The sequence below is a fragment of the Tachypleus tridentatus genome, unplaced genomic scaffold, assembly GCF_004210375.1.
Source record: "Tachypleus tridentatus isolate NWPU-2018 unplaced genomic scaffold, ASM421037v1 Hic_cluster_1, whole genome shotgun sequence".
NCBI lineage: Eukaryota > Metazoa > Arthropoda > Merostomata > Xiphosura > Limulidae > Tachypleus > Tachypleus tridentatus.
The window spans coordinates 13174858-13193930 of NW_027467777.1; the positions used below are offsets into that span (position 1 = coordinate 13174858).

The 19073-nt window shown below is 31.9% G+C and overlaps 1 protein-coding gene across 4 annotated transcripts in view; it reads right to left on the reverse strand.

Moving 5' to 3' along the window:
* Window positions 1-16622, reverse strand: part of LOC143241847 (5'-AMP-activated protein kinase subunit gamma-1-like) — a 30508-nt gene extending 13886 nt beyond the window's left edge. Inside the window, exons 1-3 of one of the 4 annotated variants that reach the window (XM_076485126.1) lie at window positions 16390-16622; window positions 3555-3600; window positions 2620-2723 (exon numbers count right to left, since the gene is read on the reverse strand). In XM_076485126.1, coding sequence (XP_076341241.1) covers window positions 2620-2723; window positions 3555-3600; window positions 16390-16446 — 207 coding nt within the window. In that variant the 5' untranslated portion in view covers window positions 16447-16622. Of the gene's footprint in view, window positions 1-2619; window positions 2724-3554; window positions 3601-9658; window positions 9719-16389 lie in introns of those variants that run through there. The other 3 variants (XM_076485125.1, XM_076485127.1, XM_076485128.1) reach the window with 3 other exon arrangements.
* Window positions 16623-19073: the final 2451 nt, after the last annotated feature.

Consider the following 19073-nt stretch of genomic DNA (forward strand, 5'->3'; position numbering starts at 1 on the left):
TAGACTTCCCTTACCATCCACCCCCAAACATTTTCAATGGTGTTCAGTTCGGGCAAACACGCTGGATGGTTCAAAAGAATAGCGGTATTTGCCATGAAAAGTCCTTTGTCTTGCAGGCATTGTGGATTGCAGCATTGTTCACCTGAAAGATCCAGTCATTTCCATACAAGTGAGGGCCTTCAGTCAGTAAGGATGCTCTCTCCAACATGCCAATGTAGCCAGCTGCTGTTTAACGCCCTGTATAACCTGAAGCTCCATTGTTTCATGAAAGTAGAAAGCACCCCAGATCATGATGGAACCTTCACTGTGTCGTGTTGAAAATGTCTCTGGTGGGATATCCTCATCGTGCCAGTAATGTTGGAAGCCATTTGGACCATCCAGGTTAAATTTTTTCTTATCTGAGAACGAAACCTTTGTCCACTTTTCTATGCCCCATGTTTGGTATTTCTCAGCAAAGTTTAACCAAGCTGTTTCATGGTGTGGAAGGTTTTTAAAGCCTTTATCTCTTAGATGCCGTCTTATTGTTCTTGAGCTGCATTCTGCATCTGTGAGGGCCTTAATCTGGTTCAATGATTGGCTGGTGTCTTGCCAGACAATCCGTCAAATCCTCCTGCTCAATGCTGGCGAAATTTTCTTGGGCCGACCACTTGAAATTCTCATTCCATATCCCTCGGGGTCTTTTAAGAAATTTGCAACAGCAGTTTTACTACGCCCATCCTCACCAGTGATGGCATGTTGAGAGAGACCTTGCTTTTGCAGCCAGACAATTCTGCCACATTCAAACTGTCAACTTTTTAGCCTTTGCCATGTTTTTACTCAATATAACACAGGAGATGTCAGTGGGAGATGTTGACAATGCTAATGCTTGAACACAAATGACTAAATTTCGTTACGTGTTTACCGATTAACGCTTTGTTTCAGTGTGGTCTTAAACTTTTGACCAGCTAGTATTTAGGCTAATTTCATAGTGTTCATATTTTCCCTATTAAATGCTAAAAAAAGTTTTTATTTTTATTTTCCCTTTTATTATTTTCATCTTTCAAAGCTCTACTCAAATAAGTGGTTGAGTCTAACAACACAAAATTCATATTTTTTCTTTATGTTCATTGACCTTAAGATTTTGGTCAGTGTGTGTCTAATTTGTCACATCAGCAGATATAGAAATAAGTGAACAGATTTTAATTTACAAAAGAAAGGTAATAACAAAATTATTCACAAATTTTATTTTTACACCAATAGTCTTAACGTAAGACACACGTATTTTATTTTATATAAATACACACATTATTACATATTGTAAATGTAGAGGTTAATGGGGTAACAGATAGAAATTTATCAACAGTTTTCTTTTAAAGGTTATACAGAAATATTTAGGTTTGAACAATAAGAATTACTTAACTGTGTTTCAAGTTAGTGAAACTTCAAAATGAGGAATAACTGATTTTGATTTATTTATCTTAGTAAAATAGAAGTAGCATGCACGTACATATTTATATATGTAACCAAAATTCCTGCACCATTTACTGAATGGCACTACAAGCAAAAATCCATTAAAACAATTTCACACTTTGGCTATACAAGATTCATACAGTTAAAACAATAACTGTAGTGTATGGACCAACCGATTCTTTATAACACAACTACAAATAAAACTACTTTCCAACAACACAACATTCACTACGACTGTACATGAAGGTTTGATTATATTTTATTGATGTAATTTTAAATGAGAAACTGGGATTCCTAAAGAATATAAAACATACAGTTTATATCAGTAAAACTTATGAAGAACACAACCTGAACACTTTTCATTACAGTACTTCCTTGAAAAACAAACAAACAGTTTTTTAGAAAATATTCACTTTTTAAAATTTTTTCAACAACGTATGGATATTACTGTTAGTAATTAGTAACACAAACAGCCTCCTGTAGAGTAACGTTCCTGCTAATATGAACAACTGCAATATTAAAGGTGAATAACACACTTTCTATAAAATTATTCCAAACATGACAAGGGAAATAAACATTCATATTTTCAGCTAGTCTTTAGTTTTGTTGATACACATGTGTTATGTGGACATCATAAGATAAAGTATCCATAGTTTTGTTCATATGATGTGTTATGTGGACATCATAAAATAATGTACAGTGCAAAAACATTTATTATAAATTTGTTGTTTTTATTTTATTATTAAATTCAAATTGTTTTTAATTTATGTGATATCGATAAAGCAACTTGAAAAGTAAATATTTTAATTTCAACATGAATATTAAGAACAGCTACTGTTCGCTCTTAGTTCAAAACTCTCAATACATTACAAACACATACTGTGTATGTATATGTTAAATATACAATTAACATTTGAATCGTAAGGTGCAAAATATAATTAGATTGAATCCATAAATAATAAATGGTCTTCTAATTCAATGTTTTCTAATTATTCACATTTTAGGATTAAGAAATTAACTTATAAGAATAAGAAAAAAAAATGAATTGTGATGTGGAATTTTAAATTTTGAAATAATCAAAACGTTTACAACTGAAGTCTTTCTCAGCTCAGTTTGTGTAACTACATCTAGCTGTGGACTCCTGCTATTAGGAGATGAAGTTCTCCTTACCGGAAGCTGAGTATCAAACACCACCAGTTTGGCACTAATAGGAATAACGTCATAACAGCAGAAATGTTGAAAGAACTTGTAAACTATCAGCTCTTCATCCTCTCCTGTGTAAAAGGTTGAAATTGTCAAAATTTAAAAACGTTCATAAAATAAAAGTTATTTAATAATAGTTTTATTTTATGAAAGTGGAGATAACAAAGGTAGCTCAGCTTTCTGTATAATTTTATTCATGTGAAATTTATCACAGTGTGTGATATATTCAAATTAATATCAACCACGAGTTAGTTCTAAATGATTCACTTACTTTGTAAGTTATATTGTCACCATAATTTACCTTTAAGGTAAAACTATTAGCTTTTCAAAATAAACTTGAGTTGGCAACATAAAAAGCTAATCACTTCTGTCTACTTGTTCAAAGTTGTTTTAATTTGAATATGACTCAGTATCAAATGAAAATATATGACTCCAATATCTTTGACATAAATTTAGATATAAAATAGAAACTGGTCAAAATTAAAGTTTTGACCAAATCCAATTGAGATGCAAGATACAGTATTATAGGCACAAAAAAATCAAAACTACAAAAAATTGTAGAATCTCACAGTAATTACATTACTTAGTCCATTAGATTGGGAAGGGGGTATACTCCAGTTGTGTAAGTACGCTCATGCAGGGGCGCCTAAGCCAAAAGGAAACCCGAAGGGCCTGACAAACTTAAGAATTGCTGACAAGGGAAGTACTAGCAGGTAGGCCTAACTACTTTTTATGTGTGGGAAGGATAGTTTACAGTTATGCCACTGATATATTCACACTGTAAACAATGTTTACTACACACTTTAACACAATCTATAATGGATAACATTATATACATAAATATAGTCTGTAATTGAAAACTTTAGATTTAACGTATCAAGTACAGTTGTAACGAAACATACCAAGGTCTTCAATATCAAACTTCTGGTAAACTGAATCAACTGGAAGCTGGAACAGAAGAACATGGTAACTGAGTGATAAACTATCACATAATAACCTACAACAATTTCCACATTTAAATTACTGAGGGGATTCATGGCCTTATTAAAAGCATTTTATGAACTATGAATGAACCATGTATTATAAACTCAGCTGTTTAACCTGAAGATAACCTAGGAAAGATTGCAATTAGCCTGAAGATGATCTAAGAAGGTTGAAACATTGTCCAATACTTTATTTCAATAAAAGTTTTAACACTCATACTAACTTTATTTACAGTACATTTTTTACTTCAAGTGGGTTTCTCGTCATCACGTTTATGAACCACATTATTTTTGGCTTTTATTTAAGGTTATTAGAATTATTTATTTGTTAATTTATTACTTTGTTGGTCACACATAAAAACGAAACAAAAACACCTTGAAAGGTACAATTAATTATTGTTGAAGACACTTCTGTCATGCTTTATATAATGATTGAAGTTTCTGGTTAGGTTTCTGAACTGAGGTTTATGAAAACATAGAGTTTGTTTTTATATAAAGTTACAGCAAAAACAAATTTAGTATTGTTAACATAAATGGTATCTGTAATATGTGGTAACATGAACATGACATTTAATACATACTTCTGGACTAGATATACAACAAATTACTTATGTGTTGGTTTGTTTGTTGGTTACAGGGTCCCTAATAACAAGTCTTTATTTCATTCTGTTCAGATAAGAGTGGCTAAAAGCTGTCTCTATTGATTCACTCACATATTTTCTGGTCTTGCTAAAGAAGGAAAAACATTAATTGTAAAGAATGTGAAAATTAGTGCATGTTTAAGTTTTTTTCTCGTAATTGCTGTATTAAACCTATTATACATGAGTGGACCATAGTTATAATATTCTTTACAATGGTAACGTGTTATTGTAGACCTGGTATACATAGGCTAGCCACAGTTATAGTACATTTACCATGATAAAATACTGTGAAATAGTTAATCATAGTTTTCTAATTTTTATACAATGGTGTTTTTATTTTTTATTCAGTGTCAATGTTTTGTATTTACTATAAGGAAGGTTTATACAGTGGATAAGTAACGTGAAGTAAAACTGGCCATCGTCCAGTTCTTTATGTTACACAGACACACAACAGCAGATATAACAAATACATTTAGCATTCTAAAAATTGTTTAATTTCAAAGTCTAAAATCACAGAAAGTCCAGTTTAACCAACACTTTGATGGTAAAAAATATGCTTAAATAAAAGCTTGTCCTCACACATTAAACCTATATATTTATTCTTCTAAATACAAGAAATGATATTCTTTATTTTGAAATTCCTGAGCATATTAAGTTGCTTTAATATTAAACATAGATCACAAATATAGTGAAATTTATGAAAAGAAACAGAAGTAGTTATTCACGATAATACAAACCTGAAAAGGATCTGATAGTTTAATCAATATTACAAACATGTGTTTCTAGATTTTATACCCAATTTATTATATCTCTCTGTACAGACAATAACCGCTTTATTCAAGCTACATGATGTTTAAAGTGTTTATCTTGTCTGATTCATTAAAACATAAACTTTGTAAAACTGAATTTCACATTATTAATATTAACTCCTGATCAAAATAAGCTGTCTTTTTGGGCCAAAAATGAAACTTAGAACCGGTAATGAGTACAGCTTATTACATGTGCCACCAGTAACTGTTCGTAACTTCGTACTTATGGAAAGTCAGTAAACATTAGTTCATCACTTGGGACCAATCAATAGCAGCACAGCAGTATGTCTGCAGACTGAAAATGTGGTGGGCAAAGTTTAGTGCTTAACTACAAACAAACAAACATTCATTACTTGAGTACTTGCACTATTAACAATATTTTAAACCATTACCTAAATATCACATGAGGTTCAGACAGCATAGGAAATTTAGGTATGTTTTAAATCAGATGTATGTATTACATGCTATGAAATATAATTAGATTAAAAACTCTTTACCACAGTTCCTATATTGTTGTTATAAAAGATGTATGTATTACATGTTATGAAATATAATTAGATTAAAAACTCTTTACTTCAGTTCCTATATTGTTGTTATAAAAGATGTATGTATTACATGTTATGAAATATAATTAGATTAAAACTCTTTACCTCAGTTCCTATATTGTTGTTATAAAAGATGTATGTATTACATGCTATGAAATATAATTAGATTAAAACTCTTTACCTCAGTTCCTATATTGTTGTTATAAAAGATGTATGTATTACATGTTATGAAATATAATTAGATTAAAAACTCACTACCTTAGTTCCTATATTGTTGTTATAAAAGATGTATGTATTACATGCTATGAAATATAATTAGATTAAAAACTCTTTACTTCAGTTCCTATATTGTTGTTATAAAAGATGTATGTATTACATGTTATGAAATATAATTAGATTAAAAACTCTTTACCTCAGTTCCTATATTGTTGTTATAAAAGATGTATGTATTACATGCTATGAAATATAATTAGATTAAAACTCTTTACCTCAGTTCCTATATTGTTGTTATAAAAGATGTATGTATTACATGTTATGAAATATAATTAGATTAAAACTCTTTACCTCAGTTCCTATATTGTTGTTATAAAAGATGTATGTATTACATGTTATGAAATATAATTAGATTAAAACTCTTTACCTCAGTTCCTATATTGTTGTTATAAAAGATGTATGTATTACATGCTATGAAATATAATTAGATTAAAAACTCTTTACTTCAGTTCCTATATTGTTGTTATTAAAGATGTATGTATTACATGTTATGAAATATAATTAGATTAAAAACTCTTTACCTCAGTTCCTATATTGTTGTTATAAAAGATGTATGTATTACATGTTATGAAATATAATTAGATTAAAAACTCTTTACCTCAGTTCCTATATTGTTGTTATAAAAGATGTATGTATTACATGCTATGAAATATAATTAGATTAAAAACTCTTTACCACAGTTCCTATATTGTTGTTTAAAAGATGTATGTATTACATGTTATGAAATATAATTAGATTAAAAACTCTTTACCTCAGTTCCTATATTGTTGTTATAAAAGATGTATGTATTACATGGTATGAAATATAATTAGATTAAAAACTCACTACCTCAGTTCCTATATTGTTGTTATAAAAGATGTATGTATTACATGGTATGAAATATAATTAGATTAAAAACTCTTTACCTCAGTTCCTATATTGTTGTTATAAAAGATGTATGTATTACATGCTATGAAATATAATTAGATTAAAAACTCTTTACCTCAGTTCCTATATTGTTGTTATAAAAGATGTATGTATTACATGTTATGAAATATAATTAGATTAAAACTCTTTACCTCAGTTCCTATATTGTTGTTATAAAGATGTATGTATTACATGCTATGAAATATAATTAGATTAAAAACTCTTTACCTCAGTTCCTATATTGTTGTTATAAAAGATGTATGTATTACATGTTATGAAATATAATTAGATTAAAAACTCTTTACCACAGTTCCTATATTGTTGTTATAAAAGATGTATGTATTACATGTTATGAAATATAATTAGATTAAAAACTCTTTACCACAGTTCCTATATTGTTGTTATAAAAGATGTATGTATTACATGTTATGAAATATAATTAGATTAAAAACTCACTACCTCAGTTCCTATATTGTTGTTATAAAAGATGTATGTATTACATGTTATGATATATAATTAGATTAAAAACTCTTTACCTCAGTTCCTATATTGTTGTTATAAAAGATGTATGTATTACATGCTATGAAATATAATTAGATTAAAAACTCTTTACCTCAGTTCCTATATTGTTGTTATAAAAGATGTATGTATTACATGTTATGAAATATAATTAGATTAAAAACTCTTTACCTCAGTTCCTATATTGTTGTTATAAAAGATGTATGTATTACATGCTATGAAATATAATTAGATTAAAAACTCTTTACCTCAGTTCCTATATTGTTGTTATAAAAGATGTATGTATTACATGTTATGAAATATAATTAGATTAAAAACTCTTTACCTCAGTTCCTATATTGTTGTTATAAAAGATGTATGTATTACATGCTATGAAATATAATTAGATTAAAAACTCTTTACCTCAGTTCCTATATTGTTGTTATAAAAGATGTATGTATTACATGTTATGAAATATAATTAGATTAAAAACTCTTTACCTCAGTTCCTATATTGTTGTTATAAAGATGTATGTATTACATGCTATGAAATATAATTAGATTAAAAACTCTTTACCTCAGTTCCTATATTGTTGTTATAAAGATGTATGTATTACATGCTATGAAATATAATTAGATTAAAACTCACTACCTCAGTTCCTATATTGTTGTTACAAAAGATGTATGTATTACATGTTATGAAATATAATTAGATTAAAAACTCTTTACCACAGTTCCTATATTGTTGTTATAAAAGATGTATGTATTACATGCGATGAAATATAATTAGATTAAAAACTCTTTACCTCAGTTCCTATATTGTTGTTATAAAAGATGTATGTATAACATGGTATGAAATATAATTAGATTAAAAACTCACTACCTCAGTTCCTATATTGATCAGTTTATAAATCTGGAGGCTTACTTTGCTAACAATCATAATTTAATACCCAATATGGGTATAACACAGTTATCTCTTTGTTTAGTTATGAGCTCAACAAGATACAAACAAATTTTACCTCAGTTCTGATTGAAGCAATAAGCTATGAAAACAACAACAACTCTTAACACGAATATAATATATATTTTAACAACAATAATTCTTAACACGAATATAATATATATTTTAACAACAATAATTCTTAACACTAATATAATATATATTTTAACAACAACCCTTAACACTAATATAATATATATTTTAACAACAACTCTTAACACTAATATAATATATATTTTGACAACAACAATTCTTAACACTAATATAATATATATTTTAACAACAAGAATTCTTAACACTAATATAATATATATTTTAACAACAACAACTCTTAACAGTAATATAATATATATTTTAACAACAATTCTTAACACTAATATAATATATATTTTAACAACAATTCTTAACACTAATATAATATATATTTTAACAACAACAACTCTTAACACTAATATAATATATATTTTAACAACAACAACTCTTAACAATAATATAATATATATTTTAACAACAACAACTCTTAACACTAATATAATATATATATTAACAACAACAACTCTTAACACTAGTATAATATATATTTTAATAACAACAATTCTAAACACTAATAAAATATATATTTTGACAACAACAATTCTTAACACTAATATAATATATATTTTAACAACAAGAATTCTTAACACATATATAATATATATTTTAAGAACAAGAATTCTTAACACTAATATAATATATATTTTAACAACAACAATTCTTAACACTAATATAATATATATTTTAACAACAAGAATTCTTAACACTAATATATAATATATATTTTAACAACAACAATTCTTAACACTAGTATAATATATATTTTAACAACAACAGTTCTTAACACTAGTATAATATATATTTTAACAACAACAATTCTTAACACTAATATATAATATATATTTTAAGAACAACAATTCTTAACACTAGTATAATATATATTTTAAAAACAACAATTCTTAACACTAATATAATATATATTTTAACAACAACAATTCTTAACACTAATATAATATATATTTTAACAACAACAATTCTTAACACTAATATAATATATATTTTAACAACAACAATTCTTAACACTAATATAATATATATTTTAACAACAACAATTCTTAACACTAATATAATATATATTTTAACAACAACAATTCTTAACACTAATATAATATATATTTTAACAACAACAATTCTTAACACTAATATAATATATATTTTAACAACAACAATTCTTAACACTAATATAATATATATTTTGTTTCTACTAATATTTTCATGTATTCACAAAACATTTCATCTCTCAGTTTTTTCACACTTACTTGATTCATTTACTTCTTTATAGAATTGTGCATTATGTTAGGGTTAGCGTAAAACAGTTATGGATATTGTGTAATGTGAGGTGACTCATGTATCAGTCAACAAGACAATAAATACATTTTTATTAACAAACCAACCATGAGAAATATATTACAGGAAGTGATCAACAAACACTTGGCCAAAATGAAAATGCTCTCACAGTGAAAACAACAACTTAGATTTAAAGATAAAGCCATTAATTTAATTAACAAGAAGTTGTCACACAGTAAATTTTATTACTTAGTTATGACCTTGATAACTGTTTAACATTGCACTGGCAAAGAGCACTCAAAAGACTGAATGTAGAGAGGTTTGAGTTTATGATACCACATGTTGATTAGGGCTTCCTGAACTTCCATGCTTTGTTACTCATTACTTTCCACTAGTTTTTAAGTAGGAGTGAGATCTGGACACTAGTTTTTAAGTAGGAGTAAGATCTGGACACTAGTTTTTAAGTAGGGGTGAGATCTGGACACTAGTTTTTAAGTAGGGGTGAGATCTGGACACTAGTTTTTAAGTAGGGGTGAGATCTGGACACTATTTTTTAAGTAGGGGTGAGATCTGGACACTATTTTTTAAGTAGGGGCGAGATCTGGACACTAGTTTTTCAATAGGGGTGAGATCTGGACACTAGTTTTTAAGTACGGGTGAGATCTGGACACTGGTTTTTCAATAGGGGTAAGATCTGGACACTAGTTTTTTCAATAGGGTAAGATCTGGACACTAGTTTTTTAAGTAGGGGTGAGATCTAGACACTAGTTTTCAATAGGGGTAAGATGTGGACTAGGTTTTCAGTAGGGTGAGATCTGGACTGTTGCTTGACCAGCTTAGTGTCTTACTTTTTCCTTCCAAGATAGTCCTTCACCTGAAGCAGTCAAATAAAACCTAACATAACTTTTCAAAATGTGCAGAGAGAATTTTCCTCTTTATTTCATGTACACAGTACATGAATATTATCAACCATTTTTTTAGCCAATGTAGCAAGGAGTAAAGTCATGTCACACATGTACACTGGTCAGTTCTACTAAAGTGATCTTGAACAGTTAAGTTTATCCAAGATTCAGAGATTTTGATGTACTTTCCACCACTGACAGTGCCATTCACAAAATGCAAGCATCCCACACACCCAGGTCAGAGATGTCTTCCCGTATCACTTGATAAGCATCCCACACACCCTGGCCAGAGATGTCTTCCAGTATCACTTGACAAGCATCCCACACACCCAGGTCAGAGATGTCTTCCGTATCACTTGAAAAGCATCCCACACACCCCGGCCAGAGATGTCTTCCCAGTATCACTTGACAAGTATCCCACACATCCTGGCCAGAGATGTCTTCCGTGATCACTCTGACAAGCATCCCACACACCCTGGCCAGAGATGTCTTCCCTGCATCACTTGAGAAGCATCTCACACACCCTGGCCAGAGATGTCTCTCCTCGTCATCACTTGATAAGCATCCCACACACCCTGGCCAGAGATGTCTTCCGTGATCACTTGACAAGCATCCCACACACCCTGGCCAGAGATGTCTTCCCAGATTATTTGACAAGCATCCCACACACCCTGGCCAGAGATGTCTTCCCGTGCATCACTTGACAAGCATCCCACACACCCTGGCCAGAGATGTCTTCCGTATCACTTGACAAGCATCTCACACACCCTGGTCAGAGATGTCTTCCCTGTGATCACTCTGATAAGCATCCCACACACCCTGGCCAGAGATGTCTTCCGTGATCACTTGGACAAGCATCCCACACACCCTGGCCAGAGATGTCTTCCCGTGAGATATTTGACAAGCATCGCACACACCCTGGCCAGAGATGTCTTCCTGATCATCAATTGACAAGCATCCCACACACCCAGGCCAGAGATGTCTTCCCGCATCACTTGACAAGGATCCCACACACCCAGGTCAGAGATGTCTCCCGTATCACTTGACAAGCATCCCACACACCCAGGCCAGATGTCTTCCCATATCACTTGACAAGCATCCCACACACCCTGGCCAGAGATGTCTTCCGTATCACTCTGACAAGCATCCCACACACCCCTGGCCAGAGATGTCTTCCCGCATTATTTGACAAGCATCCCACACACCCTGGCCAGAGATGTCTTCCCCGTATTATTTGACAAGCATCCCACACACCCTGGCCAGAGATGTCTCTCCCGTATTACTTGACAAGCATCCCACACCCAGGCCAGAGATGTCTTCCTGCATCACTTGACAAGGATCCCACACACCCAGGTCAGAGATGTCTTCCTGTATCACTTGACAAGCATCCCACACACCCAGGCCAGAGATGTCTTCCCGTATCACTTGACAAGCATCACACACACCCTGGCCAGAGATATCTTCCGTATCACTTGACAAGCATCGCACACACCCAGGCCAGAGATGTCTTCCCGTATCACTTGACAAGCATCCCACACACCCTGGCCAGAGATGTCTTCCTCCGCACCACTTGACATTCAAAATTATTGGATGGAACTCTTCTTAACCATAATGTTATAGAAAATGTTTCCCATCACATCTGTGCAGGTTGAATTTTGATTCTTTTGAGAAGGACGCTTTTGCTCCATCATTACGCTCTTTGGTATAGGTCATCTTGTTGGTAAGGAAGAGTTTCTTTCCAGTCATCTTAAACAAAGGTGAGACTAGAAAGTGCATGTGATCCCTGAAGTTTATTACCATGCTCTATTGAAGTTAGTGTTTGACAGTTGATGATTCAGCAAGCTCACGCTACTACACAGCATGAATTACTAGCTGCTGTGGGAAGACTCTTTCCACCTCTTCTCCTTACTGTTCCACAAATCCAGTCTCTCGGTCTTTGAACCTAACAGTTCACAACATATTATTTAAAGGTAATTCTTCTGTCTTGTCAAAAGTCCTTGTTTGTACAAGGAAATAATGACTGTTTTTTTTTTTCCATGGAGTAAACTCGCAATTCATAGGTATGGCAGCATCACGTACATTGTGGCAGACAGATTTATGACGTGACTCTCAGTAACAACCTCTACTTGTGACCAAAAAATGGCTGATACAAAACTCAGACAATCTACAAAGTTGATTATGTAATAATTATGCTGTATTGAATCACTCATGAAACACATTTGCACCTACATGCATTAGGACCTTAAACAAAAGATAATTCTGAACAAAAAATGTAAAAAATAAACAGATTGGGTGATGCATGCTAGTTTGTTTTGTATTTCGTGTAAACATACACGAGGATTATCTGCGCTAGTCATCCCTAATTTAGCAGTGTAAGACGAGAGGGTAGGCAGCTAGTCATCACCATCCACTGCCAACTGTTATGATACTCTTTTACAAACAAATAGTGCGATTGACTGTCACATTGTAACATCCTCACAGCTGAAATGGCAAGTATGTTTGTTGTGACGGAGATGCGAACCCTCGATCCTTAGATTACGAGTCGAGTGCCCTAACCACCTGGCCATCCTAGGGCCCACAGATAAGAATAAAGCTAAAGTTACTGGTAAGTGTAATATAAATTAGCAACTAAGTATTGAAAATTAGGCTCACATTATAACATTAGTTTTATGTGGGGGTAAACATTTATTTTTATATTATTTACTTTATTAATTTATTTCTAAATTATATCTTATCGGTTATTTAATATTTTCTTCAGATACTCCTGCAGAAGGAAACATTCGAAACGTTTTAATACTTGTATAATATTTTAAGATATTTCATATTAATGTGAAACACACAAGAGATATTTCTTTGTTTGAAGTTGAGCACAAAGCTACATAAAGGGCTAACTGTGCTCTGCCCACCACAGGTATCGAAACCGGTCTAGCGTTCTGTGCCACGGTGAGAAGGGCAGGGAGTGGCTTCATAAGAACATTTATTTTTATTACACACTTCGTTACACTGGCTTAGCATTTATTAGTTTTGACCTTTGAAACAAAATATATTTACACTATGAATGTTTTATATATCAAATAATAATTAATGATATCCGTAACTAAGGTGAATTCTGATAAATATATTGCCCGCGGCATCTGAGTTAAGTACATATGTTTATATAATAACAATAGGATTACGTTCGAGCAGTTTGACCTGTAAACGAAGTAATTTCGAATATACTTCTTTACAGATAAAATACGTTTCAGTGTTGCTGTATTTATTTCTTATCTACGGTCTGTCTATCTTTTTTTAATCAAGTAAATGTCTGGACGTGGGAGTACAGCATGGATCAGTAGCCTCGCTATTTGGATTCGTGGTTGGATGGTTTCGAGTTCGAGGCTGGCTCGTGATGTGTTACGTTTTCGAGCAAGGTACCTTCACTTCAGTCGTATCGATCTGTTTGTTTTTGAATTTCGCACAAAGCTACTCGAGAGCTATCTGTGCTAGCCGTTCCTAATTTAGCAGTGTAAGACTAGAGGGAAGGTAGCTAGTTATCACCACCTACCGCCAACTCTTGGGCTACTCTTTTACCAACGAATAGTGGGATTGACCGTAACATTATAACGCCTCCACGGCTGAAAGGGCGAGCATGTTTGGCGCGACGGGGATGCGAACCCGCGACCCTCAGATTACGAGTCGCACGCCTTAACACGCTTGGCCATGCCGGGCCTCGTATCGATCTGTATGATGGTTATTAACCTTGGATGGAGTGAGATCCTCTCCAGGCGATACGTATAACCATTCTCATCCGCTTGTGTCAATAAGTCAAAATTTAGCACCGGATGGTATGTAACGTGTGCGTCTAAAATATTAAAACGTAATATATATATATATATATATATAACTATTCAGTGTACTGTTTATCTATATTTTTGACCCTGAAACAAAAAGATGCAACGTTACGAACGAGGTGATGTTTTGAATCTTTTCATTGGATACTGCACCAGCACTCTCTCTTTCTATGTAGGGACGACACGAACACCTGTATTACAGCAATACAGAATTCATTTGGGTTTCCCCCTCTACAGATCATTAGAAGCTAGATACGAAGATTTACCTGATAGAGTAGCTCTATTCGGGTACATATGCCGCTTTCCAGCTATCCAGAGCGTCCCAAAGTAGAAAATCAGTGAACAGCCAAAAATCGAAATTTCTTGTTTCGTTTATCATAATATTTCTTCAACAGGCCTAGCGCCTACCTAGTTCTAACAGCAACTTTAATTTTATTATCATTTGATAGAGCAAACCAGTCTTCACGATCTATGAATATCTATTTTATTGTTATAGGAAAAATTTATAAAGCTTTAGAATATACTATATAACCTAGTAATCGAAGTATGCCATCTTATAAAAAAGTAAAAAACAAGTGTACATCTGACTACTGAACCTGATAAAAGGAACCAAACAAGATAGGAATGGACATGTTACTTGATCGGCTGCTGGTCACACAGCAGACTAAACCGTCTCGACTTTATATTAAGTATAAAATCCACCCATTACTATATAACTGTAGCAGATAACACAATAGACGTCATCCAGAAATCCAAGGATCGAATCCCGACCACCATAGCAACATATAAAAGAATCATTTTCTCAAGACGGAATCAGATTAGAAGCCAAAACTTAGAACAAAGTTACATAGTAATTGATATTTAGCTATTAAAAAAGTTACTAATTAATAATTAGGCCTAGGTGATTATATAGGCTACTAACGACTGATATACGATCGCCACAACATTATCATAAATACGTTTCCACATATGCTACAAAAACAACGTTAAACGTTATTTCAATGCGTTTGTATGGATTTAAAGGATCCGTCTTCGGTTATAGAAATTGTTTCATTTAATTCGCTCTTTGGTAGATTGTGAGTGAAAACAATTAGCTGATGACATCATTAGCGTAATCAAAATTAATGTAATTATATATAAATATACACAAATAAATAAATATATTGTTTTCTCTTCATTTTGCGCAAAGCTACATGAGGGATATTTCCGTTAGCTTGTTTTTGGAATTTCGCACAAAGCTACTCGAGGGCTATCTGCGCTAGCCGTCCCTAATTTAGCAGTGTAAGACTAGAGGGAAGGCAGCTAGTCATCACCACCCACCGCCAACTCTTGGGCTACTCTTTTACCAACGAATAGTGGGATTGACCGTCACATTATACACCCCCACGGCTGGGAAGGCGAGCATGTTTAGTGCGACGCGGGCGCGAACCCGCGACCCTCGGATTACGAGTCCCACGCCTTACGCGCTCGGCCATGCCAGGCCTATTTCCGTTAGCCAACTCTAATTTAGTAGTGTAAGCTTATAGGGAGAAAGCAGCTAGTCATCGCCACCTACCGTCAACCAACGAATAGTGGGACTGACCGTATATTATAACGTCTCCACGGCTGAAAGGACGAACATGTTTGTTGTGATGGGGATTCAAACCCTCGACCCTTAGATTACGAGTTGAGCGCCCTAGCCACCTGGCTATGTAACTATATACTGCTATGTGTGACGTTGTACTTAAATTAAATGGTATATTTTTTATTTTTTCCCTATTGTTCTGCGGATTCAAACTTGTAGAAATGTTTTTGAAGAGGTCAAAAGCGCCTGACCCTCCCAGACCCTCAACGACCAAACCTCGACAACAGACAGACAAACCATACCAGAATTCTGACAATAAAATATTTAGCTCGACAAGTACAAGAAACGTTCACACCCGACAAAGCACACTGTTATACACAGAGCAGAGAATAATATGTTAGACTGACCATTGTCCTTCTTACAAGGTGCCGGTAACGTCTGGCGTCTGAGCGAAACGGTTTCATCTTGTTTTCTGTTCCTCGCTAAAGTTATGTTGTATTTTGTTCGAAGGACTGGCACAGAAGAAGAGACGATTACAGGAGGGTGAAATACACAGTCGGTGAGTAATACCCATGTACAGTTTGTAATGACGTCAGCGCGCGCCACTCAAGAGGTGTGACTTATAATAAAAACATTAAGAATAAGAGCTCATATGATTTATATGATTCGTCAAAGTTCAACCACGGATCACATGACTCCTAACAACAAGAACAAAATGGACTGTTCGTGCAATTACGATAAAAGAACATACTGGTCTTAATTAGAAGTGAATGAGATATTTAACTTTGAGACACAACGTACAGAATGTTCTGTACGGATTCATTATTAAAGAGGCGAAGTTCTTAAAAGCAATATTTTTATATGCGTAATTATCATATAATTAAATCAGAGCCGTGAATCTTGGATTTCTCGCAGAAATAGTTTCTGTGTATGAAACACGAGTCTCGAAATACTTTAGTTTATTAATTAATAATTAGATAATAATTTCAAATATTTACCAAAGTTATAATAATCACACGATAGCGTTATTGTTAGTTTTCTGATTATGGATTAGTTTCAACGAAAAAACTAACTGCAAGTTTGAAATGGTGTCCGAAACTTGTTAAGGAATAGCTCAACTAGCGACATCTATAGAAAACATTCTGCGGAAGCAAATCACATCAGTGGTGGGTATGACAGGAAAGCACGTGCACGCGTGACATATTTTTATCTAGTTCAATCCAGTGGTAATGTAGGCGTAACCCTTGTTGAAATTCTGAAAAATTCGATGTGGCGATAGGGGCTATTAAAACTTCAAATAAGATTAAATTACAAGTTGTTAACTTTAAAGGAGGGCTTAAAACAACATAACTGAAAACACAAGTGAATAACAAAACAAATACAAAAATATTAAAACACAACAAGAATAACAAAACAACATACAGAAAAACAGAAGTGAATAACAAAACAACATACAGAAAAACACAAGTGAATAAAAAACAACATAACAGAAAAACACAAGTGAATTAATTGAAACAACATACATAAAACACAAGTGAATAACAAAACAACATATTGTGAAAAACACAAGTGAATAAAAAACAACATACATAAAATACAAATGAATAAATAAAATGAATATAAATAACATAGTGAACAATGAAATGAATAATGGAAAATAAAATGGAATAACAAATGGAATATAAAAACACAATGAAATGGAATGAAAATAAATATAAATATGGAATAACGAACAAAGTGAAACAACATAACAGAAAACACAAGTGAATAAAAAATGAACATACATAAAACACAAGTGAATAAAAAACATATACATAAAACAAAAGAACAACAAAACACATAAAATACAAGTGAACAAAACAACATACATAAAACACAAGTGAATAACAAACAACATATTATAAAACAATATGAATAAAAAAACAATATTATTAAAATATGTGAATAACAAAATGGAATACATATAAAATACAAATGAATAACAAAACAACATAATATAAATACATAAATGAATAACAAAACAACATACATAAAATACAAGTGAACAAAACAACATACATAAAACACAAGTGAATAACAAAATGAATATACATAAAACATGGTGAATAAAAAAAACATACAATAAATAAAATGAATAACAAAAACAACATAAACAAGTGAATAACAAAACAACGACAATAAAACACAAGTGAATAAAACAAAATATAAAATAGTGAATAAAACAATATAAAACATGGTGGAACATAAATGAACAATGAAACAACATAAGATGGAACAAATGAAATAAATGAATAAACATGGAATACAACAACATAAAATACAAGAACAATAAAATGTGAATAAACAGTGGAATGGAATGGAATGGAATGTAATAAATGGAATGAATAAAATAAGGAATAACATAAAACACAAGTGAATAACAAAACAACGTAAAATAAAAGTGAATAACAAAACAACGTACATAAAATACAAGTGAATAACAAAACAACGTACATAAACACACAAGTGAATAACAAAACAACGTACATAAAATAAAAGTGAATAACAAAACAACATACATAAAATACAAATGAATAACAAAACAACACATAAAATACAAGTGAATAAATAAAACAACATACATAAAATAATGAATGGAATAAACATAATAAACATTAAAAAGAAATAAATATATATAAATAAATGGAATAATAAAACAAATATAAATAACAAATGGAATAAATGGAATAATAAAATAACATAAGGAAAATGGAACAATATGAAATAAACAATGGAATAATGGAAAAAATATTAAGTGAATAAAACACATAACATAAAATGACAAGTGAATAACAAAACAACGTAACAGAAAAACAAGTGAATGAAACAACACACATAAAACACAAGTGAATAACAACATACAAACGTGAATACACATAAAATATAAAAGGAATTAACAAAACAACACAATATAACACAAGTGAATAAAACAACATACATAAAATACAAGTGAATAACAAAACAACGTAATAGAAACACAAGTGAATAAAAAACAACATACATAAAACACAAGTGAATAAAAACAACATACATAAAACAAAAATAAAACAAC